General features: G+C 42.8%; 1 protein-coding gene across 3 annotated transcripts in view; it reads right to left on the minus strand.

Annotated features, from left to right (window-relative positions):
• Window positions 1-8,747: 8,747 nt before the first annotated feature.
• Window positions 8,748-16,489, minus strand: part of PPP2R2B (protein phosphatase 2 regulatory subunit Bbeta) — a 236,641-nt gene continuing 228,899 nt past the window's right edge. For all 3 annotated transcript variants that reach the window (XM_034780480.1, XM_034780481.1, XM_034780482.1), the window contains 3 exons: window positions 13,438-13,607; window positions 12,125-12,216; window positions 8,748-10,767 (listed from right to left, as the gene is read on the minus strand). In XM_034780480.1, coding sequence (XP_034636371.1) covers window positions 10,488-10,767; window positions 12,125-12,216; window positions 13,438-13,607 — 542 coding nt within the window. In that variant the 3' untranslated portion in view covers window positions 8,748-10,487. The remainder of the gene's footprint in view (window positions 10,768-12,124; window positions 12,217-13,437; window positions 13,608-16,489) is intronic.

Here is a 16,489-nt window from a genome sequence, read left to right on the forward strand (position 1 = left end):
GCCTGCTCCAGATCTTGCATTTTTCAAAAAACTATGGCCCTTGGAATTTGGAACAAAATAATTTTATTGTAAATTTGGACAAAGTCGCAAGGGGTAACCTATATCATGTTAAGCATGTCCCATTGATTTATTAGTCTGATGATAGAATGGATACAGACTGAGTCTTCAATTAATTCAGTTAGCAGATGAGCAACTTCCAACCACGTATCTAGATTTCCATAAGCAATGCAGGCAAAGATTCTTCATTTATTGTAGTGTAAGATTCAGCCATTCTGATGGCTGTGGCTTTAAATGTATTTGCACTTCTTCTAGTTCCCTTGCTCATGTTAGTGCTTTCAGATCAACTGCTCAATGCTAAGAGTCACTACCACGGTAAGTCGACTTACGCTACGGACCTCCAGCTACGTGAATAACATAGCTGGAGTCGATGTACCTTAAGTTGCGTTACCGCAGGGTCTACACCGCAGGGGGTTAACGGGAGACACTCTCCCATCAACTTACCTTAGTCTTCTGGTTGGGGTAGAGTACAGGGGTTGACTGGAGAGCGATCTGCTGTCAATTTGGTGGGTCTTTAATAGACCCGCTAAATCGACTGCTGGTGGATCGATCTCAGAGCATCGATCCCGGCTGTAGTGTAGACCTACCCTCAGTGTTATCCAGCTGTGATGTCTGTAGCTACCAGAATAACAACTGCAGTCAAGATTGGGGATGCATTTCATGGAAACAAACGCAAAGAAACAAATAAATGTCTGGACAGAAGCAGTCAGGCTGGGGAAAATTTAATTGCTTATTTGCACGTTCAAAAATACAAGTGAATTAAGATCAGGAAACTAGCCAACAGACTCTATAGATAGATACTTTATGTGCACACGACACTTGAAGCATCAGAAGCATTGCCATATACATAATGTAGCAGTTCAGTGAATAAGTTTTGTTGTGCTGCATTGGCAAAGTGAGTGGCTTTCCATTCTAATGGAATGACTCTCCATTCTAATACAGATGCGGAAACTCCAGGATCTGCTCAAATGCAAACCCCAGAGAAGAACGATGACTTCTGTCTTTTGAAAATATTAAGAAAACAGCCTGTCATGTTGGGGGTGTGTGGGGGGGTGGTTCAGAAAGAATGGGAAGAAATTACTTAAAATAGTCTTGATTGATTGGTTAGTACCTGAATGAAAAAGATCTTTGCCCTAAGGCCGCCTCACTACCACCAGCCTACACCAGATGTTAGCTGACTAGCTCGATTGCCGTCCAACTTGTTTAAATCAATGCAATTTGTACATTTCACGGTTTTCATGAGACATTTCTCAACCATTACCTGCCACTGCCGTGGGGAAACAATGTCAGATGACCCTAATAACAGTCGAACCATTAGTTTTGTGACTGTGCCTTGTGCGTAAATAGCTTTCATCTGTCCGCAAAGCAAATATTCTCATGGCAGAGCACTCAGCCTCTATTATTATTTTGTAACAGCAAACGGACATTAATTTGGCATTGGCAGTACCATTTCATGCTGCTTTTCCTCATGTTCATCTGAACAATGCCTTAGAAATGACTTTTTTCTATTGGTGTATTAGATTAGTGACCTTTATTGGACTGCTTTCCAGTGATGGACGTTACTGTAGTTGAGCTGTACTGGCATTAACTCAATGATTTTCTTGGCAGTGTGCTAATCTCTTACACAGCATGACTATTTAAGCAGGGAGGCTATCTGTATATATTGTAGTGAACTGGCTAGTGTGTAGCTCTGAGTACACAATTGACAATAAAACAATGGATCATCGTCTCCTTTTCACCATTTCCTGGAATGTATTCAATATCCAAAACTATTCAACAATTTTATTATATTTGTAAATTTATTTTAATTCATTGCTTGATTGCAACCAGTGACCTGTGACTGTTTGACTATTGCTGTGTTGGTTAATTGTGATTTGTCACATAAGCCAGTGCTATTCTTTCCCTTCCTTGATTGGAGGAGTGCATAAGAACTTCCAGCACAAATAATCACGTGCTAATTTAAAATTAATTTGCCACTAGTATGCACGCATGCTGCTGTAAATTTGCTTTCTTTGAAAAGTCATTGCAGTGATATTTGATTGCATGAATATGAAGTGAACAAACCTTTTTTGGATGGAATCAGATCTGCCCAGCTAGGTTCATAACTTTTAAACTGTTAGCAGCTAATGGAAACCTAGAGCTCCAATTTTTGCAAGTATGAAATATAACAAAACATATAAAATGAAATTTAAAAAAATCTCATCCCACAGCAGGGCTCCTGCTGCAAGCATTGTGACCTGGTTCACATAGGGTTGCCAACTTTCTAATTGCACAAAGCTGAACACCCTCCACCCCTTCTCTGAGGCCCCACCCCCACCCCTTCTCAGAAGCCTTGCCCCCTCCCGCCATTGCTCACTGGCAGGGGGTTGGGGTGCGGGAGGGTGGTGAGGGCTCTGGGGTGGGGCCATAAATGAGGGGTTTGGAGTGTGGCAGGGGGCTCAGGGTGCAGGAGGGGGATTAGGGCACAGGCTCTAGGTGGGCAGTGCTTACCTCAGGCAGCTCCTGGTTGGCGTGGCAGTGCTAACCTAAGGCAGCTCCCTGCCTGCCCCGGCTCCACACAGCTCCCAGAAGCGGCCAGCATGTTCCCGTGGACCCTAGGGGGAGGGGCCAGGGGACTCTGTGTGCTGCCCACGCCTGCAAGAGCCACCCCCACAGCTCCTAATGGCTGTGGTTCCTGGCCAATGGGCGCTGCGGAGCCAGCGCTGGGGGCAGGGGCAGCGTGCGGCGTTTCCCTGATCGCCCCTCCGCCTAGGGTCTGCAGGGACATGCTGGATGCCTGGCAACTCCAGGTGCACTTGGTTGCTACACCACTCACTCAAATTTGGCCCAGCAGCCTCTCCATCATGACAGCCCATGAGCCAGGTTCACAATGTGTGGAGTGGGGAACCAGGCCTAGCTTAGCAGGACAGGAGCTGCCACTAGGAGGTGAGTGGGAAGCAGACGCACTCTGCAACCCACCCCCCTCAGGCCTCCCATCCCCTCAGGGGCAGGACCTGACCCTGTCCCCTCCTCCCCAGATGGATAAAATGAAACAACATGAAATTCATGACAAATAAAATTACAAAGAATTTCCTGGGTCTCTAGAGATCCCCCTCCGGGTCACGTTCCAATGGTCATTGTGAAGTTTCAGATGGCTGTGGTGTCGAGCAGGAAGTTCTAGGGGGCCACAGGTTGGTTATGGCATAAGACGGTCTCCTAGCACTATCAAAGCCTCATAAGAGTTTTCTGGCACTACCAATACTTTCATCTATTGAAATCAGATCAAAACAGGCTCCTGGAAACTAGAGTGGGGGGACTGCAAGTAGCAAGCCCACAAAAGAGACGAGTCAGATATACAATTTCGCTCTGTTCTCTTCAACAAAGTCATCTGCGTGGGCTGGCACTTCATTAATAGCCTGCACTAGCTGGGTCCTATTTTTGTAGCCTGATGATTTTTCCAGCAATAACTAACAAGAGTTCAGTTGAGGAGGAAAAGACATTCTTTGAATGTATACTATAAAGCCCTTGAGTAGTATATGCTCAGCATACCCTTTGCTATATGTCTATATCATATACAAATAACATGACATGCTGATCTCAGTTTTAGGCACTGCTGAGCTAGCTTAGTGCCATGTAAGATTGGGCCCTGAATACCAGCCTCCTAGCATTTTCTGTTGCATGAACTCTCCTTTCAGGCATGTGCTTTGGTTTGGCTTCTGTTTACAAACCCTGTTCAATATGACATAGCAAATATTGTCCTTGCACAAACAGAGCGAGTAAACATGATGGAGAGATTATTTTTGATTCATTCATTGTTTAATGAAAAAGCTGGTTCTTCTGGTTGTTCTCCTACCTGGACTGGCTGAGGTGGGGCTAAGGTTTTAATCTTATTTTACAGTGGTGTTTTAAGTGAACACTATTTTTTGATCTAAAGCATGATGAAGCTACATCTATACTCCCCACATTAAAGAGTAGACCAGGAGATGCTTGCTTGGGATGCCACCTTTTTAAATGCTGCTAACCAGACACCCGAGGCCCCACCCACTTCTCCGCCTCTTCCCCTCAAGGTCTGACCCCCATCCCTCTCGTTCTGGCTTGATGGATTGTCTCAAGGAGCCTGCCTGCCTGCAGGTAGGCAACAGCCCTGGATGAGCAGGGGCTGGCACCTTCCTCCAGCCCCACAGAAAGTGGACCTTTGGTTCAAGTGCCATTTGGGGTTGCCAGGTCCCTTTTCAACCAGACCTTCCAGTTGAAAACTGGGCACCTGGCAACCAGAAATGGCACCTGGATGCAGAAGCCAAAAACCAGACTGCCGGGGTAAAACCTGGATGGGTGGCAACCCTAAGGCTTCCTGAAGTCCCACAGGGCTAAATCCTGAAAAAGGTGCTTGATATCTTTATGAATTTGGTGTTATGAGAGTTCAGGCCCTCAGAGGACCAGGCCCAGAAGTATGCACTGCATCATACATGCCAATATAAGGCCTGCTTCTCCACTGCATTATACTTCCTGTTGACATTAAAGGCCTAGTGCAACCCCCCATGAAGTCAATAGGGGTATATCTACTAGGGTTGCCAGGTGTTCGGTTTTTGACCTGGTAGAAAAGGAACCCTGGTGGCTCTGGTCAGCACAGCTGACCAGGCCATTAAAAGTCCGGTTAGCAAAGAAATTATTTTTATATTTAGTTCTCAAAATGTCAGTAGACAAGTAGACAAGTGGTCATACTTACTACTCGCAGAAACTAGTTCCATAGTCTAGGTCTAGCTCCTGTTGTCCAAGGCTATGCCTACACTGAAAATGCGGGTGAGAGTGTAGTTTATGTTGATGCACCTGTTAATCTAGGTAGTGTGACTAAAAATAGCAGCGAGGACATAGCAGCATGGGCTCCAGATGTACAAGCCCACCTTCCCCCATACTGACATTGGTAGCCTGTGCTGCCACTTCCTCATGCTATTTTCAGTGAGCTAACTAGATTAAAGCAACTGTGGGTATGTCTGCATGAGTTGCAAATTATACCCCAGGTGACAGTATGACCTCAGGTGTGTGAACTCTACTGTTCCAGCTGGACTGATTATCCCAATGCAGTGGGCCCATCCTAGTTTGGGCTCACTTTTAATCAACACCCACATCCTGAATCAGATTAGCAGGTGTAATGTGCTCAATGTGGCTATCAGTACTTTCTGCAGTAGGTGACGTTTTCATTTGATTTTTAAGAGGAGCCTCAAGAAGATGGCACTGCAGGTCATGAAGTGTATAAAACAATGATGTAGGACCTTCATGGTAAAACCATGTTCATTTCTGTAACATCTGACTTGCACTTGTATAGTGTTAAAATCACCCAATCAAATTTCAGTTTGATTTCTAAACATACTAAAATATCCATAGAGAACTTAAAATTACCCATTTCTTGAGCACTGAAGAATCTGCTAGGAATCCAATGCCACGTGAAGGATCACGAATGCTGGAATTGTTCTTGTATCTTGTACTTCCTTCAATCATCAGCAGTCTTTACAGGGCAGGGTAATACACTGCAAGCCTTCCCTTATCACCATTATGATCAATTGAATGTCGATTTCAATAGTTTTATTGGCATGAGGTCCACAAGTGCTGCCAAAGCGGACATCAAAACAATCATTTAGGTGGAGTGTTTAATCACTAAAGCTTCAGACCCCCTTTACAATATTATTGGTTTGTGTTTCTTTACCTTTTATTGGAGCGTTTCATCAGAGTAACATGCAGGATGAGGGCCTCTGTGTTTGTATTCCATATAAAATCCCTTATAAATAAAACAGGAATATATTTATAGTAATAGTAATATTTTGAACTTATTCACTGACTTTCATGTGAGGATCTAAAATGATTTAAAAAGGTGGGCAACTCTTTTTAATCCCCCATTTTACAGGGGAACTGAGGCACATAGAAGTGAAATGACTTGTGCAGGTTCACACAGGTTCATGGGCTTGGTCAGGAGTAGAACGGAGGTCTCCTGACTCCCAGTTCTATTGCTCTAACCACTCAGAAATGTTGCCTCTTGATGACACAAACATAGTGGTCTTTTTTTTTTAAATCTTCTAAACATTGTGCATTTGTCTCTAGAAAAGTCCTGACTCTGACGTAAAACACACTATCATAATTGAATCACATTAGATGTCACAGATCCCTATAGTCACAGGCTGTAGCAAATTTGTATTGTAGAATCAATATATTTTTTACAATCAGAGCCTGTGCTGAGCCTCTAATATTAGAGACAGCCTCCATGAAATATTACATTGATTACACTGCAGAAGTTGAGGACAAAATAATAACCCCCCACTGGGAGAACTAGGTTTATTTATTAGAATAAGTGTCTTCAATACAATAAAATTCAAGTTTCATCCCTTAAAACACTATTATAAATACCATAAAAATGCATTTCACCTCCCATCAATCAAGCTGCAATGACTCATGCTTTACGGAGCCCTGAATAAAGGGGAATGCCAATCGTTTTCCTTCTTATCTTGCTGTATTAAGTACTTGTCTAACTCCTATGATGGGATTATGATGGGGTCTGAATCATCTCTCCCTAATAAAATCCAATGGAAGATTTTGGCAGCTCTGTTGTTCAGAGAGGGTAGGCTGCAAGGTTAAGAATAATAGCCCTTGTCACTTCATATAGCCTTGTTATTAGAGATATTTAGTGCTGAGGCTGGGCTGTAGGGGTAACCGCTAGGATGCGATGATGTTGCTTCCTGCATCAGCGAGCACAATATTGATTGTAAGCTGTCATCCCTTGTGCATGCTTTGTGGTATTCCAATAGTCTCAACCAGACCATAATGCATCAGGCGAGTCTCTCACACGCTGTATTAACCAACACCGCTATAAAATCTTGGTTACCATCCCTTAATATACCTCTAGAACATCCTGCCACCTCTTCTCTGGTTACAGCAAGCATTCAAAAATCAAGCTGGATGGCTCTTCACATTGGAGCATCCAGGGCTAAATAAAATAAAGCAGGGTGCAAATCCTTCACTGGTTGTTTTATGGCCTTCTGCAGGCCAAGTATCAGTATCTCCCATTGTAGAGTTGCTGGTACTCAGCACATCTCAGGGTCAGGCCAATAGTTTTGTGCATTGATCCTGGTTTCTGTAAATGGCCATAAACAACAACAATGCCCAGAGAAATGCCCATATAACTAGGGAAACGTTTGCTGCACTAGAGAACATGAGAGGTGAATTCAGCTGTTAACAAGTAGTGCAGGAAAACAAACCAGAAGGCTGTCCATTTCACCGTGTTCCCATTGTATTTATAGGTGTAGTGGTAGGGGCTGCTCAGGGCGGGCATGACAGACATTGCCTGGTTACATGCTCTGAACCTATTTACAGTAGCATGTGCTCATTCGTCATTTTCACCTGTGCCTTTTCTGAAGTCGCCAGTCTCCACTGACCTGTACTTTAGGACTTCTCTAAAAATTGCCATTCACCAGTTACGCCGGGGCTGTACTGATCCTCACAGAGAGCCATGAGCATAGTTTCTTTTCCTTCATAGAGAGAAACCTTGATAAGTCCTATGGCATGTCTGTCATGGCTGTGGAACTTCATCACAAAGGTAGGTGTGTGTGTGTGTGCGCGCGCGCAAGAGAGAATAGGGACAATATAAAATTCTTGGGTCCAATTCTTTTCTCACTGATTTCAATGGGTACTGCAGCACATTGGTGAAACAGGCCCCTGTCATTAGCAGACCCTTTTGAAAGTGCGGTTATACATGTTTCCAGGCGTTTTAGAAACCTCAGACGGAGCCACATGCTTGGGTGCTTACTAAAGGTTAATGGCAATAATGCCAAGGCAGAAGCAGACTCACAGGGAGCTTGATATGATCAAGTTGTTCTGTCAAATCTTCTTGAGGATGGTTTGTTTTTCAGTGTTCGCCTCATTCCCTGGCTGGTCTTGAAGCCTACAGGTGTGATTAGACGGTAAGGGAAGGCTTTCTCCCCTGATATGCCATCTTGGTTTAGGATTCCCTGGATCCTAGAGGGAGCAAGCTAAGCACAGCTGCCATATTTAGCACCACTGGATTGTGGTGCAGCTGCCCTGCCTACCCCTCTACTTGCAGCAGGTAGGCATAAGGGAATTTGGTGGTAGTGGGGGGGGCATCTTTTTGATGAATGCACTTCCATTGGGGTTGTGGTGCCATGCCTTGACTCCACCCATCACCACACCTTTCTGCCCTCTCTGAGCTCACCTCTGCTATGTGGCTGCCACATTAGCTAAGCTCTTTGCACTGGATGCAACAGGATCACCACACTGCTCAGCACTGTTGTGGATCCCACCCATGCAGTAGCACAACCCCTTGTGCCACTGGCAGGATCAAGCCTGTACTGACCTGGGATAGAGACCAACCAGCAAACTGGAGGTGAAAGGCTCTATTTCCCACTACCACTCTCTGAGCCACCCTGCCACCCAAATTACCCACACATTCACTAAGACAGGAGGATTTATTAGGTCCCTCTGACATGCCTAGCAGCACTTCCAACAGCATGATCAGAGACTGACAGACAGCTGATTTTGAGTCTCCCCAGGAACAATCCTGGCATTAAAAGTTTAAGCTCATGCAGCATTTAGAAACCACATCAATCAGTGAAACCACACCAATACACATTTGAGACAATTTTACTTCTGATGCCAGAGTGCAGGCTCTCTTTACAGGAAATTAAAAAAAAAAAAAAAAAAAAAAGACGTTTACTTTTGCTATTTTTTAATCATTTCATTTTAAAAAACAGGTTACTCCTGAAAGCAATTTTTTGTAATAAATTTATAAGCCAGCATAATTTTTTTCCCTTGTAATCATTCCTTTAAACAAGGCAAACTTATCTGTTCCTGTCCTGAGCAGTCTCATGAACAGCTGACAGGGTATTAAGTAGTTAAATAATAATTAGAAGCTTGGTTCCAAGTACTTCAACAGTGACTTCCTCCTGCCCCAGAGATATTAAGTGAAGGTCCCCAGTAGCTGTGCAGTTTGTGTAATTTCCTTATGGTATTTATGTCCCTTGAGTAAAGTGGCAGTCAGTCTTTCTTGTAAGGTATAGGACTTGGTAAGTCTTGCAGGACATGCTGGAAATCCAACTCATGCCTTACAAAAGAGGCTTTAAAGAGTATGCTTTGCCTTTAAAAAAAAATCTAGTAAATTTCACTGCAACAATCACAGCTGTTGTCTCTTTTGCCCAGGGTTCACAAGCTGCAAGAATGCACAGCACATTGACCACCATGTAGCCACCTACAGATTGAATAAAATTTCAGTTTTATATTGTACAATTGCTCAGATAAAGAAGGGACCTGAATAATCCTTAGGGGCAGCCTTGCCAAGAGGAAGAGCTCTTATTTATTACTATTATACCACAGAACCATGGATACCCTCTCTTCAAAGCGGTCAGGTGCAGACAGCAGTATGTGGTGGTGGTGGTGGTGGTATTTTTTTTTCCACAATGTCATAAATTAGTAACTTAGATTGTGTCATTCAAATATAAATAAATAAATATTTTTTTTTTAAAAAGGAAGAGCGAGACTCAGTCATAACATGCAAGAGATTAAAACAGAACAATTAAAAATGACCAAAGCAAAACACAGGAAATGCAGACGAAAAGCCCAGATTCATTTTGGTTTGCAATAGATGCATTTTGGAAGCATTATTTATAAAGGTATGTCATATACCAAAAAAAGGCACCACAGTATCTACAGAGCCAAATCCTTAAGAGTTTCTGTGGGATGCGAAGGAGGAAGGTAGCAGCCTTGATTAGAGTGTAAAGTTGAACTTTCCCTCCTACCTCCCCTTCCCCTCCCCCCCAATTTTAAACCTGTCCACTGCAAATCTGATCTTTCCATTTTATGTTTGGTTTCGCTATCTCCACTGGGGGAGGAGGGGGGGGAGAAATGCAGGAGAAAAAAGGCAAATTAAAAAAAAATATTGGCAAGGGCAACATCATTCTGCAAGTGGAATATTTCAAATGATACTAAAAACTCTGGGATTGCTTAATTAGAAACAACACACATACACACACCTTCTTTTCTGACCTTAATTGAATTTTTAAATACCATACTACAGTATTAACCTCAATTTAAACCAGCAGACGTCTAGAACCAAACAACACTAGGAACCACCAAAGAGTACTGGATGTAATAAAAGCATCAGAAATCCAAGCCAGCTATTGAAGGGATCATTACATCTGTTAGCTCTCAACTCTTTAAAAAAAAAAAAAAAAAAAAACAAACCATGATACCAGTACCTACTGGGTTTGCCAACCCGTTGCTTTAAGGTGAGTGGGAGGTAGGGGATATTGGAATCTGTTTGCATGCCTCTACACAGTATCTGCAGAGGAATAATTAAACAAATGAACAGGAAAGAGGGAAAAGAAAAGAAACATTTTAAAACTTGTGTTTACTAATATTCTGTACATGAGATTCCTAAAGAATAACTTGTCCTCCTAGTTAACCTTGTCCTGGAATATATACAGGTTATTTGTTGCGGCCACTGCAATGATATTTTCTGAAGGATGCCAAGCTGTATGCAAGATCTTTTTGCTGAAGTCCAGACTGTCCACGCTAATTTCGTCTTTCCTCCGTTTGCCCCCAACGCACACTTTGCGGGGCTTGAGTATGGCCCGGGGTTTGCTGTTTTCCCTAGAGGCCTCCAGGGTTACGTCACGCTTGGTGTTGCGGTCAAACATTCTGAAGAAATTGTTGTAGGAGCCGGTCATTATGACACTGTGAAGCAAGTGGAAAGATCAGATGAGAGTTAATTATGCCATATGAGGATGGCACAGCAGCTAGAGCTTAGGGCCTCTTAAGCTTCTATGTCTTACTCTCCCTTCCCCAATCTTGAGGCATCAGATCAGATTCACTATCCTTCTGGACAATAAGGGCATGATGAGAGACAATGTCACTCCTGAATTAGCCATAGTGGTTTGTGATAGATTGACCTCAAGATGGCGGCCTTCCTCCTTCCCCAAGGGCTAGGAATGACTTTGGTAACTTTCCTTTGAGTTTTTAATTTTTTTCCCCATGCCTCTATATTTATTGGGCTTGGATGAGTGAGAAGTTCATTGAAAAAGGCTATTCTTGCAGAACTTCCAACCAGCCAGTATCAGGAAGTTCTGGAGAACTCCATTCCTTTTATCAGACCAAAGATCTTTGGATATATTTAAATAAGCCCATACATCTCATCAAGTCTTTTCTCAGTACTTATTCAAGGAGAATTCCCATGGAAGTCAGTGAGTTTTTCCGGAGTACAGACTGAATAAGAATCTCATAGTTCGACATGAATTTTTTCTGACCTGTACTCTGAATTTCACCCATTATTAAATGCAAAAAAAACCAACCTTGCAAGGAGGCATTATTTGGAACCAGATTAGATATGGGATTTGGGCTCAAGGCCCAATTAATCCTGGGTTTATGTTTTGAGGGTGCTGAATTTGCATAAGATTTTGGCCCACAATTGCAGAAATCGTACAAAATCAGGCAATCCTACTTGATTTCTGCCACCTTGAATGGTGTGACTAATGCAAGAATTTCTGCAATTTTGGGCCAAACTATATCGTCATCTTCTTGAGCCAAAATCTCCACATGAACAACTGGTCTCCTGAGATTTCAACCACATCCAAACCAGAACCAGAAAGTTTGGATGATGTGGTACCAAAACTTCGGGCATAGATTCAAATTCAATGATTTGAATCTGACAGCATCTCCCCACCCCCAATAATGCCTGAAATTTGGAGGAGTTTGAACATGCGGTTCTGGGTTAGGCCAATCTCTGTTTCTATCCATATATTTACGAAAAGAACTCCAAACTGTGCACCAAACATTCATGTCACCCACAAAGAGGTCAGTCAAAGAACTACAGAGCAGAAGGGAGAGAAGAGCCAATAGTATTATGTCCATACTGGTTGTGGTTAAGGTTGCGTTACATTTTGCACTTAACACAGGAATTCAACTTCTCTGCTGTGTAAGAAAAATCCTCCCAAACTGACAGCACATTTTGAGTACAGAACGAATAATACAATGGGTGGTTTGGGGAACCATCAGAGAAAAATCCCCTCTTATAATTCATGATGATGCATCTCACCTGTCAGACCCATTCCACACACATTCAAATTTATCGAAGATGCAGTCATTCTCATAGAGCGAGCACAGCTTGCTTCGGAGGTAATCGTGTACCTAACAGCAAAGACACAAGGCCGTGGAATGAAAACAAGACTGTGCTTTGTGGAAGTTCTGCTAAAGCCTGAAGTCATACAGTCATAGACTTTAAGGTCAGAAGGGACCGTCATGATCGTCTAGTCTGACCTCCTGCACAACGCAGGCCACAGAATCTCACCCACCCACTCCTGTAATAAACCCCTAATCTATGTCTGAGCTATTGAAGTCCTCAAATCATGGTTTAAAGACTTCAAGGTGCAGAGAATCTTCCAGTAAGTGACCTGTGCCCCACGCTGCAGAGGAAGGCGAAAAACCCCCAGGGCCTCTGCCAATCTGCCCTGGAGGAAAATTCCTTCCCGACCCCAAATATGGCAATCAGCTAAACCCTGAGCATGTGGGCAAGACTCACCAGGCAGACACCCAGGAAAGAATTCTCTGTAGTAACTCAGATCCCACCCCATCTAACATCCCATCACAGGCCATTGGGCATATGTACCGCTAATAATCAAAGATCCAAAACACATCAAAAAGCATAGCCAGTTTGTCTGCATTTCACCTATATAGCCCAGTGCCTTACAAATGTGAAGTTTGTTCCTGCTGTAGTACTTACTAATACATCCTCAACCAAAGGCATTGATGGATATATTGACTGGTTCACTGTGTTCTCTAAATGGAGTTGGATGGCGTGTTTAAGTGTGTTCAGTTGTATATGCACTTTCAATCATTTTACAGTCTAGCTTATGAAAAATGAATGTTACCATTTCAAAGATGGCTCAAGTCCCCAGTGGACTGAAGAACAGTGACAGGTCTGTGTTAAGGGACTCAGCATTGGAATGGTATCTGGTGCTGCAGGTCTGGATTAAGGAAGGTCTACTGGGGCACTCTGCACAACACCTGTCCAAAATATGCCTGAAAATCAATTCCTCACTTTCACCAAATTAGTTTCACCAATCCATCCAAAACCATAAAAGGAAAAAAATCAAGAAGGTTATAATTTATCAAGTCACTCAAGCTCATATTTTATAGATATGCTCCCACTGAAATCACAGGCAAAACTTCTGTGGGAGTAGGGGCAGGTTCTTATACTTTGTATGTTTACCCTAACCCTTTCTATCATGAACTTGTGCACCCATCACTGAAAGGTGAAATCTGGTCCTTTCCCATTTATTCCAAATCCTTACAACTGTTCCTATTTAGTTTTAAATGTTTCTTGTCCCATCAGCCTTGAAGATGAAATACCTGGTATGTCTCAATAGGCCTGTTCTCCATGTTCAGGTCCCATACTTTGACGGTGAGATAGTCCCTGGTCATGATATACCTTCCACTGTGACTGAATTTAACATCAGAAATTGAGGAGATGATCTCAGAAAAAAATGATCTGTTACTTGGGTCTTCAGGCTCTTCAAAAACTGCAGGACAAAAGAAAAACGGCAACATAAAACATGCTGTAAGTTGAATCAATACGATCTTAGAGGAAGACTGGTCATGCAACAATGGCACACTGGGGCCCCAAATCAGGAAAGCATGTAAGCATATGATTAACTTAAGTGCTTTCCTGAATCAGGGCCTGGGCTAACATGGCCAGTTGGAATGTTCTAATGTGTTTGCTTGGACAGTATTTAGTGGCAAATCAGTGACTGTATCTGTATAGAAAGGATGGTAACAAAAGGATAGGAACATAGGAATTGCCATTCTACATCAGACCTTAGGTTCATCTAACCCAGTAATCGGTTTCTGACAGTAGCCAGCACCTGGTGCCTCAGAGGAAGGTGCAAGAAATCCCATAATGGACATTTATTTAATTAACCAGCCCACAGGGTAAGTTTCTTCCGATATCGGCATCTGAATGTGCAACATTAAAATATCGAGAGAAAGAAGGGAAATTTGAGCCAAACTCAAGTTTTGTCCCTACTTTTTCCTAAGAACCCTTCAGCCTTTGAGCCTGATCCTTCATGGTGCTGGGGACCCTAAACTCACATTGATGTTGGTGTCAGTGCGACACTAAAACCGTGCACATTAGGCTCTTTTTGGGGGTGAAACTTCATATTTTCCCTTGAGTTCCGCCTCTTTACATCATGATAAGGAAAAGCTGGCGTTGGTGTTCTGAGATCTTAGACATTTTCAGCACAAAGGTCGAGCACCAAAATGCAATGACCAGTGAGACTGTCATGCTTTCTCACCATTTAATTTTGTCTGACAATTTTAAACTATACAGTACAATCTTTAGTTGCATTTCATCATTCATGTGCAAGGCACCCTACAGTGCTGTTCAGAGAGTCATTATAAATCATGCACTACAAAATATTAATTTCCTAAATTAAAATGCAGCATTACAAAATGAGGCATCACTTTGACTGCACAGCTGGAATGAATCCAAAAGGTGGAGAACACAAGAATTGCAGGGCTAAAACTGGCTCTGCTATAAGGAGATACAACTCGATTGGAATCAGTGGAATTGCATCCCCATTTATACTGGGTCTGGATTTGACATAAAGTAGACAAAATGCCCATATTTGAAGGATTTTACCCTGCATAGTTGAAGCTACTTCATCTTTAATAAGTGCAATGAGCAAGAAGGACCATGGGAGATCAATATATCAACAATGCAACACTAGCCCAAAAACGTAAAGCCTTACACACTATTCCTGCTTGCTGAAAATCAAAGTGATGAGCAACTGGAAGTCGATGTAAAATTTCATAGCTACTGCAAACATACAGCTTAATCTTGTTACTCCCTGAATACATCACAATTTGAGCAGTTTACAAAGGAGACCAATGAAGTTCAGCAATTTGGGACCCATTTATAAAATTAAATTTCTGAATGTCAATGTCTCTCTCTCAAAACCTTGTGGTCCTCATCACATATGGACCCTTGTTGGTGGCATCAATAGAGGCTGAGGACCAATGAAGTTCAGCAATTTGGGGCCCATTTATAAAATTAAATTTCTGAATGTCATCAGCAGGACATGTGTCTCTCTCAAAAACTTGTGGTCCTCATCACATATGGACCCTTGCTGGTGGCATCAACAGAGGCTGAGGACTGAGTGGGCCATCTATCAGGTCTGATCCATCTCTACAGATGGTCACTACAGGTTAGGGTGAGGCAGGGTGTCATGGTGCAAGTTTGTATTGCTGTTGCACGGGCTACCCTTGTGCCGTGGTTGAAGAGAGGACTCCAGTCTCCATTTAGTCCCTTTCACTAGCACTGAAATTCTTTTTAGAAAAACCCCTCCACTGCTGTTCCATTGACAGTTGGGCTAATATTCAGACCCACCTTCTGTCTAGAAAATAAGTGGCTTAACCTGGCAGCCAGCCTGACTGTTTCATGTACCACAAAAAGTGCTGCCAGAGATTGACTTTCAGAAGACCATACTGAGTGCAAACATTTGTTCAATGTTATTATCCCCTATCTGAGTGCTGGGCTGCGAACTCCTGAGTTCTGGAGTAGGATGGGGGGGAGGGGGCGGGGAAATTGCCTGAAGTGCCAGAACAAATGATCTCTCTACAAATCAGAATGGCGTAGCTCACAGCAGGATCCAAGCTGGGCTCCTTTAATCGCCAGCAGGAATTCTGCTGACCTGCAGGTTTTTTTAAATAACTAAATAAAAAACCAACACCCCAACAACAACAGAAAATAAAAGATCTGAGCTGGTCTGCAGAGAGCTCATGTCTTCGGTGTAATAATTACGGGTTTGCTCGCACCAGGTGGACTGACTCATGAGGCTTTCTTTAATGGCTGCATCATTTCCATTCGGTGTGTACGTATGTGTATGAGCTTGTGTCAAGGCTGGAAGTGTTAAATCTATAGCACACAAGCAGGAGGAATTATTGCTGATGCTGTAGAACTGGGAAATGTCAAAAACTACAAACAGCAACAACAAAAAAGCCCCGGAATATCTGAAGAATACTATGAATGAATGGGAAATACCAGCAAGAACAAGACAATGGTGGTGTTAAAAAAAACAACAGGGCAAATTTTTGATACATTTCACCAGGAACTGAATATTCCACAGGCTATTGTTCTTGGGAGTGAGATTCCCTCTCGGCTGAATGTCAAAATATACTCCATTGCTTTTCCCCATGCTCTTTTTGTACAGGTTGTTATTGTTATTATTACATTTGCCTTTTTTACTGATCATCTTTTTAACCCCAATCTTCAACAGTCATTGTATATGCTGTGCCAACCTTGCCCTCATTCCAGAGGTCTGAAGTCAAATGAAAAGCCACTGCCAGGGGGAAAAATGCTCTTCAGAGCAGCCCAAGGAAGTGACCAGGCATCTACTTCTCCTGA

Source organism: Trachemys scripta, chromosome 8 (assembly GCF_013100865.1).
Source record: "Trachemys scripta elegans isolate TJP31775 chromosome 8, CAS_Tse_1.0, whole genome shotgun sequence".
NCBI lineage: Eukaryota > Metazoa > Chordata > Testudines > Emydidae > Trachemys > Trachemys scripta.